We start from the raw sequence: 15,976 nt of genomic DNA, 5'->3' as shown, positions 1-15,976 counted from the left end.
AAAAACAGGTTGTACTTTCACTGTTCAAGCTTAACTATGAAGGTTTTAAAAGTTTCAACTTGTTTCATTCATCAGATTTGCTGGGTATTTAAAAAAAAAAAAAAAAAAAAATAGCTTTACAGCTATTTTAGCTGTTTTGGCAATATTTAGTCATTGTAGCCTCCTTTTTACCTGTTTTAATTGTAACAGTTTCAGCATTTTGGTATTTTCAGTCGTTTACTTTTTCTTGCGATTTGAGACGTTGTTATGCTAATTTGGCTGATTCATTCTTTCTGGCCATTACATGCATATTCATTTCATATATACATATATATAATGCAATAATAAATTGAAATATATACTAAAAGTAAGGCATGGGGAAATTTCAGTTCAGATATAGCCTAAATTCTTTTAAAAAAAGGGGGTGTGGGTATTTTTTCACGGTACACCATAAGATGGAGGACAAGTGATATGCGAGCTGAGCCCTCAATCTGGTTAACTCAATTATACCATTTCGACATGTATAGGTCTACTTTGTTCATAAATCAGAATGTCAGCTTTCCCAGCGCAGCCAGATGACTAATTTGACAGGACTGAAGATTAGGCCCACTCAAACAAAGATTCATTGACTTCACAGACGAGAATGGGAAATTTAACAACATTTGAACCTCTGGTCAGTTGTAATTACTTTATTAGTGAATGCAAACTGAAGTTCTCTATATTCAATAGACAGAGTTCATAATTATATGTTGTTTTTGAGGTGAGGATGTAACCAAACGTTTTGCCAATACTGAATCATTCAAAGTAGGAGTCCGTGTTATGTAGATTGCTGAATAAATTGCCTGGATTGTTCTTGATTCCTGAACACACGGGATCACATAGGACCACATAGGCTTTGTCATGTGAACAGGATGCGTCGAATTCGTCCGGGGAGGTGGCGGCGCAGGAAAACCCACTATACTTGATATGGAAATGCAGGTGCATGATCAGAAATAAGTATGTTACCAAAAGTGGAGGGTGCTGCAGAGGAAGGGACTGGCTATGAAATAAGAAAGTAGTCTAGTCTTGAAAGTGTGCCAAGATTAGAGCCCGGCTGTTTTCACTTCATACCAAATAAAAATTGCCTAGAGCATCAAAAAGGGTTTAAAATAAGAATAACATTGTTTATAAAACGTTTTATAGCACCAGCTATAGGCTAAAACTAACATATGGTATTTTTCATAGTATACCCCCCCAAGCAATTATATGTTTCAGAATTATTACATAAACACCAACACAACAACAATAATACTAATAATAAAGTGATAATTATCAATATCATTAATTAAATTTGCCCGTTCATTTAAATTGTTTTAACCATTTCATCTTCAGCATTGTTATTTCCCCCTTTTCGTTATTGGAGCCTTTTCTAGATCACTTCCCCACACCGGTAATCCAGCATTGAGTCTGTCCACATTAAATGAAGCAGCATTTTCCACTGAAACTGGATTTATTCCTGGTAGCTTCCTAAAAGATGTGATTGCAGAGTCAAAATTTATCACCTGCAGTGGAAAGCAGTGGGGACATAACATATTTTGGCAAAAATGTGATTCATCACTGGAGATTATCTGTTCTGCTGCAAAATCGAACATGAGCTGAAAATGTGAATTCACACATATGTTTGGAAAGCACTATGGGCTGCTATAGAATGGATACAGACTCCGAGACTGCCAGGATATTGTGACACATACAACACCTTCTTTTCCTGCCTGATGTGTTTTTGCAGGACTGTGCAGAGGACAATAACCTCTATCTAGATGTCCTTGACGGGAAAAGTGCAGAAACAGGGTGTGCGGGGACATGGGATGAATGTGGGTGTCACACTGGGTGCAGGAGGAGGCGCGTAATTGGATTCTGATGCAATCTCGGTGTAATCCCACTGTTATTCACCTGCAGCAGCAGCAGCAGCAATGCACCAAATCCTCGAAAGAGCTCTTTTTTTTCTTTTTTATAATCCACCGAGGATTTGCAATAAATAATCAGAACGGCGTCGGACGCTTTTTATTGACGCACCATCCTTCGTCAGGAAAAACGCTTTATTTCTGCTCGACGTCATTTCTTTTATAATCTGAAAATTGACGTAACTGATAATAAATATAACATCTCAAATATATATTTTGATGAGAAACGAGACAAATAAAGCTCTCCATTTTGGCGACGATGGTCACGTTTGCGTAAATACTATCAGCTTCTTGTACTTGCTCTTTCAAAATTAAAGCCTGCGTTCAAATGTGTCTTAAAGCGTCATTTACGGAAGCGTGGGCTTTTAATTTTTGGGTCTTCAACTCCCCATTTCCGCTTGTACCTTCAGACGCATGACACAATCATGTTGTCAGCGCGCGGCCACAGCGGCCTCTGGTGGAGAATCAGCGGAACTTCAAAGATGTCGGCTGACTGGTCCTGATGCTGCGGGGATGCGGAGAAAGCGTCATCACGGGAGGATGTGAGCTTTATAAACCGTAACAGCTCCGGTTTATCTCGGCGCAGTCTCTGTGGCGCAATGGAATAGCGCGCTGGACTTCTAATCCAGAGGCTCCGGGTTCGAGTCCCGGCAGAGATGAGTCACTCTGTGTGCCAAACGGCAGACCTGCGGTCCTTTTTTTTCTCGCCTGGTCATTTTGGAGAAAGATTACTGCGTCTCTGTAAATAAATCCAGGCTGTTTGACAGCATTGCTCTTCGTATACAGAGTTTACACAGTCTCATTCCCCCACCTCCATCCATGTAATATAAATCATTTCATCCATAAAACAATTATTTCTCCTCTCTCTCTATTTTTTAATTAATCTTTTGCTGGGTTACCAATTAATACCAGAGAATTTAAAAGCAAAAAATTTAAGTAGAAGACAAAAACCAAAGAAAAAACCGAATAATCCAGGACAAAGGGGGATAAAAGGTTGCATCAGCTGGACACCTATTAGGTAAACTGTCAAACATGATGAGTTGGAAAAGCTAGACATCTAATACACAATACAGATCCACCAAAAATACGATTTCTTTGAGCTTTCTTGGTCTTTCTTTGTTGTGGTTGTTGTGGTTGTTGTTTTTATGTTTCTTCTTTGTTGTTTTGTACGCTGCTTTTCTCGTTACGGAGGATTGTGTTTAAGGAGGTAATGCAGAACTAATAACTCAAAGGTTACATGTTAAACTGATGATTTAATATGCCAAAGCTCATTTGTCTTTTCTATGGCCAAGATAAAACTAAGTTAACCAATTATTCACGGTATCTTCATTTTCATGAATGAGATGTTATTCTGTGTTTGTCCTTTCAATTGCAGGTATTTGAATTTAGATTTTTTTCCTCCAGCAAATTTTTTTTAATGCAAAGAAGAATAACCAGTGAATAAAAGCAGCCTCAACGTGTAAAGTCCACTAAAACAACACTAAACCAGGATGTTATTGTGTGGTGACAGACTAAACCACTGCAGCACCGCGCCAACCAGAGGGTTTAAAAGCTCAAAGACTTTGAATCATTGTGCCGCTCCACTTGCATGTCATTCAATCCCATTTATGGTTTAATAATAGACTTCCAACGATTTCCCATATAGAAGATTTCATTGTGTTCGGGGTCCAAAGAGAATAAAAGAGCTCATCTTCTGCTCGATAGAGGTTTTTATACTAAAATATCTGGTATTTCTTCATATGTAGGATTTTGTTTATGAGCTCGCATCATAGTTTTATCCTCAAATCGGTAGTTTTCATCAGATTTTCTTCATAAAAATTGAAAAGGGAAAAATCATTCAGTGTGTTTTCCAAACCCCCCTCATGCTCTTTGTTATCCCACAATGAGATGATGTGGATGTTTTCTCTGAAGCTTTGGTAGTTAGAGACACCAGGGGGCGCTGCAGCATCACTGTTCCCTGTGTGAGGGGCGAACAGCTACATGAACCACCAGGACCACCACCTCCATACCAACATGTGATTCAACCCTCTCAGTATGTTACAGATTATTATTTACCTCTCATGATTCTTTTGTTTTGCTTGTTACACCACAATAACACTGAAACTTCTCACGTTGTTCCCACAAACGATTTATAGATGTTTTCAAAGTTTAGTTGAACTGTAGTATTCCTAATAATAATATATAATATAATATGTAATGCAATAAATATATATAGATGCAGGTCCAGAAGATGAAGTCAAGAAGTTTCTCAACAGATTCCTCCAGGGGAGAGAGAGAGAGAGAGAGAGAGAGAGAGAGAGAGAGAGAGAGAGAGAGAGAGAGAGAGAGAGAGAGAGAGAGAGAGAGAGGAATGCGCTGCTAATGAGAAAATAGTGTCAAGCTCGAGACATTACAGTGAGGGCACCGGATATATATATATATATATATATATATATAAATTTTTTAGAACATGTTACAAAAAGAAACAACATGATGTGCACATCCACCCATCTTCTATACCTCGTAATCCATGTGCAGGGTTGAAAAGTCAGACAGTCACACAACAACAACAACAACAGCAACATAATCATCATCAACAACAACAACAACAACAATAATAATAATAATAATAATAATAATAATAATAATAATAATAATGATAATAATAATAATAATAATAACTTATTCAAAAAAAAGTTTTTAAACGTTGACCTTAATGCTGACTTTTATTTTGAAGTTAATACCGGAAGTGCCGCGCTGTGATGTGACTGGCGGACAGGCTGAGCGTGGAGCAGAAAGCGGACAGTCGCTGGAGAGAGAAGAAGAAGAAGAAGGAGAAGGAGGAGGAGAAGTAGAACAGCCGAGCGGGTCTAAATACTAAAGAGAAATGTTGTAACGGCCGAGGCGGACCGCGGGACTCAGCCGGGGAGGAGGATTATCGTTGTTTGTGTGTTGAACCGAGAAAGTCCGCGTCTTTTTGATGCTGCTCTCACGGAGGTCTGAGCCAATAACGGACTTGTGGGTCGGCTGAACCATGCAGAGGCTGCTGCTCCTGAGTTTACTGCTGACTTCTCAAACTGGTAGGAGACGGCGCGCGTGCGTGTGCGTGTGTGTGTGCGTGTGTGTGTGTGTGTGTGTGTGTGTGTGTGTGTGTGTGTGTGTGTGTGTGTGTGTGTGTGTGTGAGCGTGTACCATGATTTCATTGCATTCCCATGTGAGACGCAGCGATGGATCACCTCATCCGTGCGTGCGTCCGTGCGTGCAGCTACGTGCGCGCGCCTGTGTGGCTGCATGTCTGCACCGCAGCAATAGATCATCACAGACTTTTTTTTTTTGTGGTGAGGACGGGTTTTTTTCTATTCTTATCTTTGGGGGTGAGGGGGAAGTAGTAGATATGTAATGGTCGTGCGCGCGTCCTGACGCGTAGCGTGCATGCCATGAACTTACACGCTCGCCACCATCAGCCCAAATGACCTTTTCTTTTTTCGTCTTAATTTCTCCGGTGCCCACTTATCGAGGAAAGGGAGGATGGGGGAGGAGGAGGAGGGGGGCGGGTGGCTGAGGACGTGACGGGAATGGCAGTGATTGACTGGCTGCTGCTGCTCTACATGCCGGCTGCACCTCCAGAGCATCTTAACCTCCCCCCTCCCCCGTCTGCCTCCCCTCCACCTGTCTCAACTCCCCCCCCCCCTCCTTCCATTACCTGCCTCCTCACCATCCTCTTCTGTTGTGCATCTCAGCAGCACAATGAGTTGTGCAGCAGCAACCCCCCCCCCCCACTCCCCCATACCTGTGTGGTGCCAGGTAGGCTATTGGCTTATGATAATCACAGCTGTAGTCATGTTGCTAGGCGACAGGAGGCTGATGGAGGAGGATGGTTGTAATTTTTCCAAAGCTACCTGTTTGATTGAGGCAGATCTGTGTGTATCCCCCCCCCCCCCCCCCATCCTCTTCCTCCATTGTCTACCTTGTGGCTGACCGGGGAGCGTGCACGTCGCCCGCCCCATCATAGGTAGTGGAGTGGGTGGGCGGGTGGGAAGCGGAGGAAGGGGGAAGGTATATAGAGAGAGGATGATGTCACCGTGTCTGCCAGGCTTTGTATCGCCGTGCTCCGCCATCCGCTCGGCGAACGCCACCGCCGAGGGTCCTCCCAGCACGCTCTGCTCTCCGGGCGCCGGGCGAAGGATCACCAAAATCAAGCGGACTCACACACACACGACACGACGTGATCCCCAATCACACCACAACTCGCTGGCATGTGCGACGCCATGTGTCCCATTGTCTTGCCGCTGTGTAATCCATTATCTCCTCATGTTGATCCCTCAAACACAGAGATGTTTTATCTGGAAGGCGAGATTAGCGGCACATTGGAAAGGTCTCTGTGATTTTCTTTTTTTTTTTTTTATTGAGATTTTTTTTTTTTTCCCCCAAAAAACAGAAAAATAATCCAGAAGGAGCTTGAAGTCAGGTCACCTCGCCGAGGCTGGCGTCGGGTTCGGGAGCGTTTTTTTCCCTCGGCAGCTCACAGCCTCTTATCTCTTCATTAGACTGGTAAAACAGTATTTCATGGCCTGCAATTTGCACACATGTAATTGCCTACCAGTGCTAATGATTGGATGGTTATTAGTCGAGCTGCTAATTAAAGCTTTAGTGCGTCAGAATGCTTCAAGTTATTAAAAAGTCAATGGTACAGCCTGTAAACAGGGCTAACCACGCTTGGTTTTCACTCGCATGGCCACGGGGGTGATTGATTGAGTTTCTACATACCGAGCTGGTAATAAGTCCCAAGCAAGCGCCGCCATTAACGCAGCTGTTAAGCGTTACTGCATAATCAATCACCACAAACTCACTCCTTTAACTTTCTAATGAGTGTGGCCCGCCGCCCCCACCTCACCCTCGCATCCGGGACCCCGGGGGTGGAAGTGCTGACTCGGACAAAGGCTCCAGTGCAGGTGTACCATTCGTAAACCGCTGCCCTTTTTGTGCCAGATCCAGGCCATGAGCCGCCGCCGCCGCCGCCATCGCCGATACTCTACTGTACGGCCCGGGCTCTGAATCACACGCAGCTCGAGCTGTGATTCACAGACCTCTCAGACAGATTCCTGTGTTGTGCTCAGCAAAGAAAATATCCCGACGCTGGGAGAGTCAGACGCGTTCGGAGGCTGGGAGAAAGAAGGGTTCCTCGAGGGTTTGTTTGATCAGGGAAGTGGCGGTTCCAACTGCTCTATGGGTAATGTTAATGACTCAAAGTGGGCCGTAATAGTTCAAATAAAAATGAAGAATTAGGAAAGCCTCATAAAGAATCCGGCGCGGCCGCCGAAACTGCTGATTTACAGCATTTCAAGCATTTTTGCCGGTAGTAATCTGTGGCACTCTTTTTTTTTTTTTTTTTTTCCTTCCATTTAATAAACCCACCGATTTTTTCCATCCTATTGCTGATTCATGTGGCGCGAGGGGAGGTTTTCGTAGCGCATTTTCCGTTTGCATGGTAAAGTTCTCCATCACACAGCAAGCGCTGTGTGTTCACGTCCTTTGAGCAAGTAAAAGAACAACAATCTTAACCGTTTTGTTCACCAACAGTTAGTCTTCTGATTGTTTGACCGACTTTATCAAGTAGTTGCTTGAAGACGTCAGTAAATGTGGAAAGAGCTGCTTATCAAAGCTTGGCTCGCAGCCTGAAACGCCTTGTTTTCATTTTATTAACAGCTCTCGTCTGACCCACACTGTTGGAACCAGAAAATGTTCTCATATGATCCAAAATCAGTCCATTTTAGAAGAAAAGGCTCAATATGTGATCTCCTGGAGGGATTGTCGCTTCATTCTCGTGAAAATCTCAGGAGAAGTCAAGGCAACAAATTGACGGTATGATACATATCAGAGAGGAGTTATAATTAGATACTTCACATTGTGTTGCTCGATGCACAGCATCGATGGATCTGGTTCTGGTATGCTCTATAAGGGCGGCGAGGGGATAATCCCAGGTGAGGATAAACACAGAGAGACCAAAAAAAAAAATCTCACACACTCACATCCAACACCCAGACAATCCCGAGGCTCCAGGGGTGGATTCAGATTAGGGATAATCTGTCAGTAAAAGTTCCCAGAGGGAAATTCTATGAGGATGAGAAGTCCCCCCCCCCCAACATACAAACCAAAGTCTCTCACAAAGTTGTAATCTTATCAAGACAGGAAATCCAGCTGGATGCACAAAACGCTCGCAGACAGATGTCGGCTGAATCTGTATACACACAATTATTTAGTTGTTTCATTTTATTCGTTCGGTAATATTGACTTTATGTCATTGTTTACATTTGTCAAGATACGGGTGAGATTCTATGTTTTGGCCCTTGAGTTGTATTCAGAATAAATGAACACAAATGAAACTTCAATCAGTTCGTTTGGTCGATTCCTCAGGAAATTCACTGAAAGATGAATCTATAGATCAAAGTTTCCAAAATATCCAAACTATATATCAATAAAAAACGAAATATATGTCAATATAATTGGCCCCCGCAATTTTCAGTGCAAGAAATCTGGATGTTTATACATTTACATTAATTATATTAGTACATACATTCACGAGTACAATGAATGTCCTTGTACATACATTCAGGAGTACGTTCAACGTTTCCTAAAACCTTACTGCCAAAGCCTGCTGATCAACCAAAGACAGTCATTGTTCTGAAAACGTAATAAAAAGTACAGACCATCTCGCTGTTTCATTAATAATCATATTCTTGCTTTGTCTTTTCCCTTTTTTTTAAATGTTGAATCTTCAACAGCTCCGGTGTGTTTCCTTTTTAGCGTCTCGTGCGTGGTGGCGTGGAGTGTACACAGTACTCGAGTTGATCTGAAGTACTCCCGTACTTTCGATGTTCTCGGACTAGAAGTTTTCTCACTCGATGCCGCGCTCGCTTCCGACTCATCTGCCGCCGCCATTTTCAAATCAAAACAGTGAAGGGGGAGAAAGAGGGGAAGGTTAACCATAACCCCTTTCCCCAGATTGGGATTAAATGGCCGCCCACTGGTCTGGAGTCACGTTGTGTTCCGGTTACTTCAGATGTCGGAAGTCAAATGTCCCAGTCCCATTCGTTGGTGTCCCAAACGTGAAGGCAGAGCAGTTTTGTAGAGCTACCAGAGCGACATGTCAGCATAAAGAGTCTTTCAGTGTTGGTTTTGTGGTCGACGCAATGAGCTTCAGAAACCAAGAAAACTGGACGGTGTGGGGTTTTTGTTCCTGCTCCGTCTTGGTACATTATTTATGAGGCTTCAGGAGCTCCAGTGGCTGACGAACCAAACCGACAAGCTCTTTAGGACCCTCCTGGTGGATTAGCACTTGTGGGACTATTTACGGCACTTTTTTTCCAAAGATCTCTGGTGTGGTTTCAAGGCTAACGAAGCATTTCCTGGTGCTCGACGGAGCCTCCCCGTATAGATCAGAAGTGACATATGTAGCGAGGCAGAAGTCTGTTTTTAATTTGAAGACGTGGCGGCGCCGTCGATATGAGGATTCCAGTTGCGAGATCTGAGCGACGCTTGTTTACCAAAAAGCGTCTCCATTTGGCGGCCGTCCATTCGAAGCAATCGCCAGGCCGGGGTCCATAATGCTTTAATGTACATGTTGGCCTGCTGCTTCCCCACTGGCTTCAGGAAAATCAAGAAATTCTTGGCATTTTTGTCCCAGCGGGTGTTTGTCAATGTGTGACACGTTGATTGCTCTTCTGCCAGTTGATATGTTTGTTTAAGCGCATTCCCCCGGACACAAGTGTCCCCCTAATGTGTTTTTAACTTGCAGAAGGAGGCTCGCGCTGCTCTCAGATGATCCACTGAAAAATGAAAACATACTTGCTTAGTGGGATAATTGATTATCGGACTCGCGACGGGAGATAAGTCCGATCAATGGCGTACGCGTTTCCCTCCGAGCTTTCTCAACTTCCTGGATTCCCTGGATTTAAAAGCCTCGTAATCTGATTGTGTTTGACAAGCTGGGGGCATCCAAGTTATAAAACGCGGGGGGGGGGGGGGGGTTGACAACAACAACTTCCCCTTAAAAATGTTTCTTTATGCAGAGTCCCCCGAGCAAGCGAGGAACACTTCATCACATCTGACTGAATCTATTGGCCTTGTTTTCCCAAACTGCACGGCCACATTCTGCAGCGAGGAGCAATTTGGGGTGACGGGGGAGGAGGGAGGGAGGGAGGGTGGAAAAGTTGTTTGGGAAAAGAATGGAAGCGGGGGTGTGGGGGTCTCGTGGGCAGGTGGGTGATCGAGAGTGATTACTTTTTTTTTTTTGTGTTGTTTGTTTTAGAAGTGCTGAGGTGGAGGAAGGACCGAGTTGGGGGGGGGGCGGGGGGGTTGTAATGTGCTGTTGGATGGAAAGGAAGAAAATAGAAGAGAGAGGGACGAGGATGGAGGGGGAGAAGGGGAGGAGGGGGAGTGGTCGGGAGGCCAGCGGCGGAGAGAAAGGGACCATTACTCAGGCCTGACTGCTCGCCTCAGCGGGGACAGTGGAGCCGCTCTTTCAGACAGAATATGGTCGGGGGGCCGGTTCAAAGGCTGCTTCTTTTTTTTTCACAAGATATCGACCCCCCCCCCCCCCCCCCCACACACACACACACACACACACACACACACACACACACACACACACGCCCCTTCTCCCCCTTTAATTCCCATCAACCCGTGTTGCTATTAAGTTTGCTCTTTGACTTTCTCTTTTATTTTTCTAATCCCTTGCTTACCAAAGTTTCTCTGTCCCCTCCTGGACTCTTTTTTTTTTTTTTTCCACATCTCCCCTCCCTCCATCCTCCCCCTCACCCACAAGCACCAGGACTTTTTCTCTTTCCATCTACTCCTTTCTTTCTCCCCTCGCTCGCTCTCTAATAACTTCCAGATGTGGTTCTTGCATTCCTCTGGTCGGCGGAGAGAAAAGGAGACTGGAGGAGGGGGGCGGGGGGGGGGGGGGGGGGGGGGTATGAGTCGGGGGAGGCAGTGGGGGGAGGGGACAGGAGGAGGAGAAGCACATGAATTAAAACAGGGAGCACATGATGAGGAAGAGGAGGCCGTGTACTGTAGCACGCGCTGGAACGCACATACAACACACACACACACACACACACGATGAAGGAGGAACGTGTGCGTCAGGGGGGTTGTAACCTCAAAAGTTTTGGGACATTCTCCTCCTCCTCCTCCTCGTCCTCCTCCTCCTCCTCCTCCTCGTCCTCTTTGCTCTATTCCCCCTCCTCGCCCCCTCCCTCTGCAGGAATGTGGCTGACGCTGATGATGTCACTTCATTTCTCTGCTCTCCCTCTTTCTGCTCCTCAGCAGGGACGAGGGAAAGAGAGAGAGAGCGAGAGAGAAAGAGAGAGAGAGAGAGAAAGAGAGAGAGAAAGAGAGAAAGAGAAAGAGAGAGAGAGATTCGACTCCTTCATCCATCTTCCCTTTATGATAACAACATTAGGGTCAGCCGTCTAACTAAATCGGTTACCGCCGCACCGCATCGCTCGCCGGCCTCCTTGTCTTGTAGTACAACAAGCCTCCGGGCGAGATTGTGGCGTACGACAAATAATGAGCGAGCCATCTCTTAGTGGTCGTAATCATCAATGGCTTCCAAGTCTACTCATTAAAATAAAATGTTGGGAAGTTATTTTGGTCAAAGAATCGTCCTCAAGGATGAGCTCACCTGAGAGCTGTGGATGTGGATCCAGACTCAACCTCATTTCTAGTTTGAGTCAATGGGTTTAGTTTTCTGTGTTTTATTTATTTATTTTTGCCAGTAGCTATGGGAAATGTATTATTTCTAACCTGTGATACAAGCTGTCACGATGTGTCGGCATTTTGAATGACTTTAGATTGTCGTTTTAATAAGTTTAATGTGGGAGAATTTGAGGAATTTAAAAACAAACCCGTCGCAAGCCAACATTGAGTTGTGTTGAGTTGTTTATTAGAAGATTAAGAGTATGTGTAAGAAACTAAACGGTCACTTTCGTTGTACCTTTCAGTGTCCTTGGGCGTGAGTGACCTCAGCATTTATTAAGAAAACAAATAAATTACCTGGAAGCTCGGCTAATAACAAGCAGAGACACTTAAATGCAGCTATTAGAAATATCTCTGGTGCAGAAGAAAACCCCACAGTGCAAACAAAACTCTATAATGTGGAGGGCATATGCGTATTTGACGTAGGAAATCAGGATAAGTATTTGCTGCAGAAACCTACAAACATAAAAGTGACTTGACATGACAATCATCCTCCAGAGTAGAAACTAATCTCCTTTGCTGCCTGCCAGCTCTCCCTGTTCGTGCACCTTTGCAGAAACTCTGTTGTGATGTTTAGAGTACCTTCCTATGTATGATGTATGTAGGTCCTTGGACCTGTTCAGTACTTTAGCCTGACTTTTACTGCTGTCACCACTTCTGGGACATTGTTCGATGTAGATATAAAGGCCCTTCCATACTTTCCGCGTTGCTTGCAGAGTTGCACTGCAACGCGTTTCCATCCATGCTACATTTCGAGGTTCACGTCGGGACGCGTTCCATAACATAACACAACGAAAATATTCTCCTCCTTTCCTAAAGTTTTTGATATTTGACGACAGGAGTTCTGAGCCATCTGGCAATCTTTATTCATTTAAATTGGGATTGTACAGATGGGGGTACTGGCGGCTCTCCTCACACAAGCGTTCAGTAGGCGTCCATTGTTCCTTGCTCTGGCGCATGCCTGGTCGGTGGGTACAGTCCATACGGTCACAAAACTTGTGCTGCAAATTGTGTCGACCGCAGACGGATCCGCATGGACCCTCACTCACAGGGTGGATGGCGATGTTTACGTCACATGGACGGGGACACGCGTACTCGGAAAGTATGAAGTGGCCTTTAAACTGATGACCTCATATTTAGGTACCACACTGTGAGACACTTCACAGATTTAAACTTATTTACAAATGAATGTATTGAGAGAAGCTGCTGCACCGATTGAATCAGGTCAACTGGGCTTTGAAGATGTGTCACTCCTTATCAAAGTGGCTTCCAGCAGCTGTGCTGGCATACTGTCGTATTTAAAATTTGCTCGAGCAAAGAAATTGATGAATGCTTCTCTGAAATGGTTGTTGTATTTAATTCATGATTTGTTAGTCATGCAATGGAGTAACTCAATAGTGATGACCAGAGGTTTCATTCGGCTTTGTTGATTTCCTTCACAGCAAAAGATCTGCTCTGATCTAATCTGTAAATATGACAAACAGCCTTCTAGAAAATGTGGTCATTTAGGATAAAACATTGAGTTAATGGGCTCTCTTCAGGCGAAAAGTCCAAGTTATTTCACGCCATTCGCCCAGAGTCAGGTCCACCATCACCACTAGTTGCTCTGGTTCATCTCCCTATGAAGCTGTTATCATATATTTCCGTCTGGTACCCAGATTTAGCTTCACCCGTCGTCTGGCTTTCTAGTATTTTAGCTTGTTTGCTGTCACAAACAAGCTTCCTCTTCACGGCGCCTGTATGCGCTGGTGGCAATGTTGGCAAGAGCCTCAGCATGAATATTGCTGCACTCTCTGAGGTCAAGGTCCCAAGCTTTTATGGGATGGTTTTTGTGACAGATGACATTGCGAGAAGCTACAGTACATACCAATAAAATTAGATTGCACCGGATTGAATTAAAGCAGACCTTGAAGGAGGTGATTTATTGACGGTATGCTGCTTGTAAAATAGTCCTACTGGATTCCAGCTCTGCATCACGCCGTGACATGAAAGCTGTCACAGCCAATGGTGCGGATGCCTGCTTGCAGCAACACGGAGGCGGAGCGGCTCCGGGGACCGTGGCCTGCGTGCTGTAATCAATGGGGAACCACTGCTGGGAATTATGGATATTCATTATGATATTGATTGTGCCGGTTGAATTCAGCGTCGGCCCATATACTGCACTCCACGTGGTGCACCTCTTTAGGATAGATTTAGTGTGGTACACTGATCAGCCATAACATTATGACCACTAATGTTGTGAAAGTCTTGATCCACCAGGACAAGGACTCCACTACACCTCTGAAGGTGTGCTGTTGTATTTGGCTTCAAGATCAAGAAGGAGTAGGGATACTTCCACCGGCTCTCCTTCCACCGTTGTGCATGTTAAGGATGTAAAAGAAAACTCGTTGAGACCAGGCCGCCTTCTTTCATTGCTAAGTGGTTCAGTTAAGATGTCGATTGTGTGGGCCTTCTGCAGTGAACAAGGGTCGGCATCGGCAGCCTCACTGGTCAGCAGCTCCACACATAACAAACTGCAGTAAACTCTGTATTACGGCAGCTTTCTGTCAGAACCAGCAGTCACTTCTGCAGCAGTCCAAGCTACAGCAGTTTGTTGGATCAGCTCACACAAGTCAACATTAATTTTTCTGTGTGCTTCACCGTGCCTTGGCCAGACACTGACAACTGCAGACAAGGAAACCCCAACACATGCTGCAGCTTGGAGATACTTGCAGTCACTCTTTGGCTTTTGCCAAATCATTACACCTCACTGCACATCAACGTTGAAGACAAAATGTTACAGGTGCCATGATGAAGAGATTTATGTGTTATTCACGTTATCTGTCAATATTCTTAATGTTACGGCCGACTGATGTGTGTATCCCTTCACTCCAGCTTATCCTAAGGATGGCTATTGTTAGTTGTGGTCCCCCTTGGTAAAAGCAGAGCATTCTTTGTCAGCCGCTCGGCGTGTTGGCCACACAAAGACTCCTGGATTACCAACGACAGCGCCAGCTTTCCAGCAATTGAGCATATTCATGTGGCCGTAATGTGTCCGATACCTCGTCCATGAATTATCATATTACCCACCAGTGATCAAGGGGTTGCCATGGCCACCGTGTCTATCATTGTGTCAGCGGTCCTCACTGGCTGTAGCCATGGTAACAATGTCTGTAACAGAGGTTTGGTACAAATAAAACCCTTCAGATGTGAAATGCGCGTGTGAGACGAGCTCCGGAGAATGGAAGGGTGGCACTCTGCACACTCTGCAAACAGTGAGGGAAAATGAGTGTGAGCACCTTTTGCACTACACAGCGGTTTTGAAATGAGCAGACAAAAAGCAGTGCTTCTTTAAAAAAATAAAATAAATCATGGGAATAAAGACGGAGGACTGATTGAGGAAAGACGAGCAGATGTGAAACAAAGTAGAAAAGGTAGCCCGTAAAGGGATTAAGGTGAAGGGGAAAGAAGGAGTGATGATTTCTAAGTAGATGCCAGCTGGACAAAAGGAAGTCAATAGGGAATGAGAAGGCCACAAAAGAGGGGAAGAAAGAGAGAGGGCCCGAAGTGCGAGTAAGTGGGAGGATGGCAAGGTAAAAGATGACAGAGGAAAGGAGTGAGCGGGCAGACAATGCGGCAAACAAAGAAAGAGAGTCTCAGACTCGACTCATTCTGCCCCTAATCTTCCCTCTGCTCCGTCCCCACCTCCAGGAGACACCTTTGTGTTTGACTGACACAGTGTCAGCACGCTCAGTGGGTTGCCTCCTTTCACTCCCCCACCGCCTCCCCTCCCTGTATGTTTCTCACTCGTTTCTATAGCCTCGTCACCATGGTGATGGGTTATTATGGCCATCCTGCCAAAGCGGCCATGTTGTTGAGTGGAGACAGGCACAGGTGGTAGAGTTCCCACAGACGGATAAATACATGAAGAAACTGCGTGTTGTTGGGAGTTTGGAGCTGAAAGGTTCGACGGATCCATCATATGGTGGTTGTAGCTGTGCTAAATACATGACGTCATAGGGATTGTGGCGATAGAGGTATTGCTTTGTTGAGTTGAGTTTTTCTGTGGTACCCTTAAATGTGATATGAAACCCCCATATCATCCATCCTACCCCAGGTAGTACCAAAGTTAGGGTACATTCTGGACATGTTATTGTATCGTATCATATTGTATTGTGTTGTGGCTATTCCATCACATACCATTCTGAATTATGCTGTAGCATCCCATATATATCATACTATAAGATATTGTGTGGGTTTTTAGTCGGCTTGAATTATTCTGTATTGCATCGTCTTGTATGTTATCATATGTGTATTATGGCATGATATCATAATATAATACT

At 44.7% G+C, this 15,976-nt stretch overlaps 1 protein-coding gene across 1 annotated transcript in view; it reads left to right on the top strand.

Annotated features, from left to right (window-relative positions):
- Positions 1–4,709: 4,709 nt before the first annotated feature.
- kirrel1a (kirre like nephrin family adhesion molecule 1a) overlaps positions 4,710–15,976 on the top strand; it is a 36,404-nt gene continuing 25,137 nt past the window's right edge. The window contains exon 1 of the mRNA XM_080486112.1: positions 4,710–4,978. Coding sequence (XP_080342238.1) covers positions 4,933–4,978 — 46 coding nt within the window. The 5' untranslated portion in view covers positions 4,710–4,932. The remainder of the gene's footprint in view (positions 4,979–15,976) is intronic.

Source organism: Lipophrys pholis (assembly GCF_963383615.2).
Source record: "Lipophrys pholis genome assembly, chromosome: 18".
NCBI lineage: Eukaryota > Metazoa > Chordata > Actinopteri > Blenniiformes > Blenniidae > Lipophrys > Lipophrys pholis.
This window is presented reverse-complemented; position numbering and strand designations above follow the sequence as displayed.